At 48.6% G+C, this 6326-nt stretch overlaps 1 protein-coding gene across 4 annotated transcripts; it reads left to right on the top strand.

Annotated features, from left to right (window-relative positions):
* The first annotated feature begins 536 nt into the window (after positions 1-536).
* Pja1 (praja ring finger ubiquitin ligase 1) lies at positions 537-5377 on the top strand. 4 transcript variants are annotated; one of them, XM_034485269.2, is made up of 3 exons: positions 537-666; positions 2915-3106; positions 3647-5377. In XM_034485269.2, the coding sequence occupies exons 2-3, from the start codon at positions 2928-2930 to the stop codon at positions 4665-4667; spliced, it is 1200 nt and encodes a 399-aa protein (XP_034341160.1). In that variant the 5' UTR covers positions 537-666; positions 2915-2927; the 3' UTR covers positions 4668-5377. The 4 variants fall into 4 exon arrangements, with proteins under 4 accessions (XP_034341160.1, XP_034341158.1, XP_034341156.1 ...); XM_034485267.2 differs by having other exon boundaries at positions 2915-5377; XM_034485265.2 differs by having other exon boundaries at positions 541-666; positions 2632-5377.
* Positions 5378-6326: the final 949 nt, after the last annotated feature.

The following is a 6326-nucleotide window of genomic DNA, read 5'->3' as shown; positions in this document are numbered from 1 at the left end:
AAGGCCTGCGCCATCACGACCTGATCTGTGACATTAAAATGTGGTGCGATTCACAACATGAGAACCTGTGCTGCATGTAATGAACGATCATCTCTTGCATAGACAATCCTGGTTTTGTGAGGAACAGCACCAGATTTCACTTTAAACACCTTCTGTTTGCTTCAAACACCAGGTTTTTAAAATGTGACGTTACTACTGCAACCCTGAATACCGCTTCAGATTTTATATCCCAGACAAACCATAGCATGGAACATAGGATGTGATATAGTAAGGTAATTAACTCTCACGTTAGAATTAATCAGAATGTTCGGATTTCATTTTATTTAAAAAAAAAAAACGGAAGGGAAGGTGGCAAATGTTTAACATTTGTTAATGCGGTTATAGTTCTCGCTGCCTTTTTTTTTTTTTTTGTTCCCCTGAAAAATCACAGCGTTTCGAACGAAATGACGCTTTGAGCCCACCCCAATTCACAGAGGGCAGCAGCCGCCCCCGCCACATCAAGGGGGCGGACGCGCGCTGACGTCACAACCACTTCCGCCGCCGCAGTCCCCGCCTGCCCTAGTGCTCTTTAGCGGGGGAGGAGCCGAGACCCGGAGCAGCAGCAGTGGTGGTGGCGTCCGGAGGTCCGACAGCTCTGCAGCTCCGAGCGCTCCACTGGCCAGGAAGGTGAGTATGAGGCGGCCTGTGGCAGTAGCCCGGGCTGGTGGGCGAGTGCTGCTGGGTGGGCACGGGCAGAATCCCAGTGACCCCTTTGCGGGTTCGTCTTGGGAGCGGGGTGGGGCGGAGGGGACTTGACCACACGCCGAGGCCTATGGCCTCTTTGGGGATTGCATCCCTGGCTGCCCAGCCCCTGCCGCGTGGGCCCCAGGCTGAATGGCCTTCATGGCTGTTTGAGAGCGAACTGGTGGTCGCGGCCCTCTGCCACTCCTACCTGTCTCTCCTTGCAGTGCTCTTGGCCTCTTTGCAGAGCACTCTATGGCCTTTCTTCCTCTCATTTAACTGCTGTTTTATCGAATGACACATGGCCAAGATCTTTAGGTACAGAGATGTGCCCAGGGAAAGAATTAATTAGAAGATAAACAATATTCTAAGGGTAAACCAGGGTTCCTACATGTCCTTTTCTTTCTTTTGCCCTGCCACATTGATCTGCGTTTGCCCTTTGAGCTGATAACGTATTCCTGTCTCTTATTATGACATTGCACCCCCTCCTCTGTGTCGCACGCGCGCGCTTGCGCATACGCATTTACACGGGCACGCGCACACACAGAAACCTCCTTTGCAGTCTGGTCCCTGTCCCTGCATCCTCAAGGTTCCTGCGAGCTCCGCCTCTACGCATGCGCCAACAGGCAAGCACACACCCTCTCACACACCTTCTAGTTCCTTCTCTCCCCCCAACCTATCTTTTACCTCTAGAATCTTCCCTCTCCTCCTGCTCTGACCCGCATACCTCTACCCCTCCTCCTGCTCTGACTCGCATACCTCTAGAATCTTCCCCATCCTCCTGCTCTGACCCACTCCTTTGAATGACTCCTCCCTCTCTCCCCCTCCCTTTCTCCCCCTTCCTCTCTCCCCCTCCCTTCTTCCCCCTCCCTTCTTCCCCCTCCCTGTCTCCTCCTCTTCCATGACTCCCCCTCCCTCTCTCCCCCTCTCCTCTCCCCATCTCCCTTCCTCTCTCCCTCCCTCCCTCTCTCCCTTTTCTGTCTCCCTCCTCTCTCCTCTCTCTCCCCTCTCTCCCCCTCCCTGTCCCTCTTTCTCCTTTTCTCCCCCTCCCTCCCTGCCTCAGAAATGGCCTCCCTTGTCTGTGTCTGCTACATACGCACATGTAAAGACATCATCTTTTTATTGCTTGCCATGTATATGCATGTGTACACACAGGAAGCTGGCTACGCACTATTCTCAAATGTCCCTTTCTCTTCCTTACTGCACCTTCACACAGATATCCTCTGGGGACACTACCCACTTTCCTGCTTGATATATTAACACATACCACCATTCTTTGGTTGCTGGCCTCTGTGTCCCAGCGTCACATACATCCTCTGTGCTTTCTTGTGTCTGTTGTTGGCTCCTGTCTGTATTGGCTCTTAGATACCTTCCTCGTCTCCTTACAGATACCCTCACACTTCCTTGACCATGATAACGCACATAAATGCAGGCTTCCCTCTATAGTTCCAGCTGCCACACTTAATGGGAATGGTGACCCTTCTCTTTCTTACAGCCTTCCTCTCTAAAGCCACCCTGCCCACTCCTGTGACTTTTACACGCATATGCATCCTCCCTTACAGAAATCCCTGCATTGCAGGATTGCTGGCCCCCTATTCACCTGTCTCTCCCCTGACAGACACTGGCACTCACACATACACAGTGAACTATATTTTCAATTCCATCCTAAATTGTATTATTCCCCAAATAATTCTCAGAAATTCTCAGAAAATGACCACCACTCCCAACAAAAACCCCTCACAGCTGGCTTTACTCTTCCCATAGTTCCGTAGCAAACCTGCCTTCTAAGTATTCAGTCACCTTGTGCCTCACCCCTACCCCTCTACTACACTTTCTGTCTTATTCTCCACTCTGGTTTTCTGGTGAACCCAGTCTTATAATCATTTTGCAAACATTAAACATGTGTTCCAGGTCCACATCAGTCACTGGAATGCTACCTCAGGCCTTAGAAGACAGTGAAACTAATTTTAAAGGGCCCCTATCAGTCTGTTACCTGCCTCCTGAAGGAAAAATAGATCTTGTTCTGTAGTTCTGAACTGGGAACAAGAGCCTTTACATCTGCAGCCCAGCTCTGTTGGAAACTCTGAGTCAGAGCCATGGGTCAGGGATCTAGCAAGCCTATTCGGCCCAAACCAGCAGGAGGGTATCAGTCAGGTACAGGCAGGAGTTATGGAAGGAGGCATGCTTATGTCAGTTTCAGGCCATCCATGAGCCAGCAGGAAAGGATTGCCAACCAGAGAAGGACAACATCCGAAGTCCCAATGCACAGATCAACTGCCAATCAGAGCAAGAGGAGCAGGTCACCATTTGCCAGCACACGTCGTCGCTGGGATGACAACGAGGGCTCGGGAGCCAGCCTGGCTGTTGAGAATGAGGATTATTCCAGGTATCCTCCAAGAGAGTACAGGGCCTCAGGGAGCCGAAGAGGATTGGCTTATGGACACATTGACACTTTAGTGGCTCGTGATAGTGAGGAGGAGGGGGCTGGGCCTGTTGATCGACTGCCAGTGAGAGGGAAAACTGGCAAGTTTAAGGATGATCCCGAGAAGGGGGCAAGGTCTTCCCGCTTTGCTAGTGTTAACCATGATGTGAAAGAGGAGCGTGGCAAGGTAGAATCACCCCCTGCTGCGAGGTGCTCTGCTCGCAGAGCAGACCTCTCTAAGCAGAACGGCTCCTCGGCCTCTCAGATTGCTTCTGCTGAAGGCAGGGCAGCTGCAAAAGGTAACAACAGCTTGGAGAGGGAGAGGCACAGTTTACCAGCTCGTCCTAGCAGGGCTCCTGTGAGTATCTGTGGTGGTGGGGAAAATACCCCAAAGAGTGCCGAGGAACCGGTGGTGAGACCCAAAGTCCGGAATGTGGCGACTCCAAACTGCATGAAACCAAAAGTGTTTTTTGATACTGATGATGATGATGATGTACCACACAGTACTTCCAGGTGGAGGGATGCTGCCGATGCTGAGGAAGCTCATGCCGAGGGCCTAGCCAGAAGAGGCCGAGGTGAGGCTGCCAGCAGCTCATCTGAGCCAAGGTATGCTGAAGACCAGGATGCCAGGAATGAGCAAGCGAAGGCAGATAAAGGGCCAAGACGGCGGCGAACCATGGCAGACCCTGACTTCTGGGCATACACTGATGATTACTACCGATACTACGAGGAAGATTCTGACAGCGACAAAGAGTGGATGGCTGCTCTGCGCAGGAAGTACCGAAGCCGGGAACAACCCCAGTCCTCTAGTGGAGAAAGCTGGGAGCCTCTGCAAGGGAAGGAAGAACAGGAACCTCAGCAAGCTGGAGCCGGGAGCCTCGCCAGTGCTGGCAGCAATGGCAGTGGCTATCCTGAAGAAGTACAAGATCCATCTCTTCAGGAAGAAGAGCAGGCCTCTCTGGAAGAAGGAGAAATCCCTTGGCTCCGCTACAACGAGAATGAAAGCAGCAGCGAGGGTGATAATGAGTCTACCCATGACCTGATCCAGCCTGGGATGTTCGTGCTGGACGGAAACAACAACCTGGAAGATGACTCCAGCGTCAGCGAAGACCTTGAAGTGGACTGGAGCCTGTTTGATGGATTTGCAGATGGCTTGGGAGTGGCAGAAGCCATCTCCTATGTGGATCCTCAGTTCCTCACCTACATGGCTCTCGAAGAGCGCCTGGCCCAGGCGATGGAGACGGCCCTTGCGCACTTAGAGTCTCTTGCCGTTGATGTTGAAGTGGCTAACCCACCTGCAAGCAAGGAGAGCATTGACGCACTTCCTGAAATCTTGGTCACCGAAGATCATGGTGCAGTGGGCCAGGAAATGTGCTGTCCTATCTGCTGCAGCGAGTATGTGAAGGGGGAGGTGGCAACTGAGCTACCATGCCACCACTTTTTCCACAAGCCATGCGTGTCCATCTGGCTTCAGAAGTCTGGCACCTGCCCAGTGTGCCGCTGCATGTTCCCTCCCCCGCTCTAAAAGCCAAGGCTCATACAATCAGCCTGGTATGTTCCCTGTCAAACCCACAATACTACAGGAGCCCTTGTTCAAAATTTACCAGTGGCAATGAAATCAGTCAGTCAATTAGACTAAAGTTGTTGATTCCTTGTGATTAATTCCATGTAAAATGATTGTGTACAATTACATTTAAAAATCATCCTCTCGTTTAGAAGGTAGAAAAGGGAAAGTAAACTTTCTAAATGCTACTTGAGATTGCAGTAAGAACATACATTTTCTAACCTGAAAGTTGAAACAAATCATCCTTGTTCTGTAGACTGTGTCTCTCTTACCTGTTGACGTCAGGGTTATCTGTTAAATATGTCGAAAAGACAAAATTACTTTTGTTGCATGTCATGGGTTAATGTTCCTGTATTTGCAGTGGTGTAAAAGCTTATTAAAGTTCTTCTTTTGCTTTGACACAGAACAATGGCATCATTTGGATTTTGTCTGAAATTGTGATACCAGGTAACTCTAAATTGATCCCTTGCATTTGCAACAAAAGTATTGTGTTTCAGTGTTCTCGCTTCTAGAAAAACTAGTTTTCACTAGAAATGCTCATCAGAACACCAAAAATGTCTTTAATAGGAATAAGGTGTATAATTGCTTGCTGTACAGAAAAGATTGACTAAAGAGAAAAACAAACTGGAAAGAAAACCACAGAGAAACAGTGGTACAAAATGAATCTAAAGTGTATGGGTGAGCAAGTTCAAATCACCTTTGAGAAAATCGAAGCTGTCAGAATGGGTGAAAAATAAAATAAAATAAAAAATAAATAAAGGTCTGACTGTGCTTACACATCTTAACTCAGTAACACAGGTAGGAATGTGGCAGCACTATGGTGCGGAACAGCAGGGTGCTCACCTACACGGGGCAAACAAAGCAGCTCAGTTTGCTGCCCTGCTTCAGATCCATAAAACTCAGACACAGCTGACTTCCTCACTATCTTCGTTCATCTAGAGGTAAGCACTAACCAGAAAACAGTGTTTACTCTTTGTCTACATCTCTGGACACGTGTACACAAGTTGTGTGTGTGTGTGTGTGTGTGTATGTATGTATCCACAAGCAACTGGGTTTGTTCCTAAAATGGACATAATTGGTGGGATGTGTGCTATCACTTTATAACCTGACTTTTTCACATCTTCACTAAGTGGATATTGCCAAATTGCTGTCTTGAGTGATTGCAGTAATGTTCTATTTCTACCAACAGTTTTTGGGAGGAGACTTATCATTCAGAAAGCCTGGCCATTGTCAGTCTTCAGCCTCACTGGGATTCAGTGATGGGTCAGTGAATACACCAGAGAAACATATGCTGCTCTTTAGAAAGCAAGAGTTTGTCTTCCTGGTCATATCTAATTTCACCTCCGAAGAAGAATGGGATGACATAAGCAATTGATCTACATGTGAACTAGCAGCTTTAGAGAGCAGTTTGCTAGTCGATAGCAAGTCAGCTGTACCCAATTTTGAGAGTTTGGTAGTATGGAATTAAAGATATGCATCAGTTGTAAGTTTTACCAAGTGCTGATAGGGAGTGCTGTCCAAGACATAATGTTAATAAAGAAGAAGGGAAAACATGGCATAGAACAGTATATAGAGGCTTAATGTAAAACCTTTGAAAGCCAAACTAGGGGACCAGTGACA

This window comes from Arvicanthis niloticus, chromosome X (genome assembly GCF_011762505.2).
Source record: "Arvicanthis niloticus isolate mArvNil1 chromosome X, mArvNil1.pat.X, whole genome shotgun sequence".
Classification (NCBI taxonomy): domain Eukaryota; kingdom Metazoa; phylum Chordata; class Mammalia; order Rodentia; family Muridae; genus Arvicanthis; species Arvicanthis niloticus.
The sequence above is the reverse complement of the archived record's forward strand: the minus strand, read 5'-3'. Positions and strand labels throughout refer to the sequence as shown.

What these genes read in the sequence shown, in the direction of transcription:
- Pja1 (XM_034485265.2), top strand. Translation starts at nt 2,817, where the DNA reads ATGGGTCAGGGATCTAGCAAGCCTATTCGGCCCAAACCAGCAGGAGGG.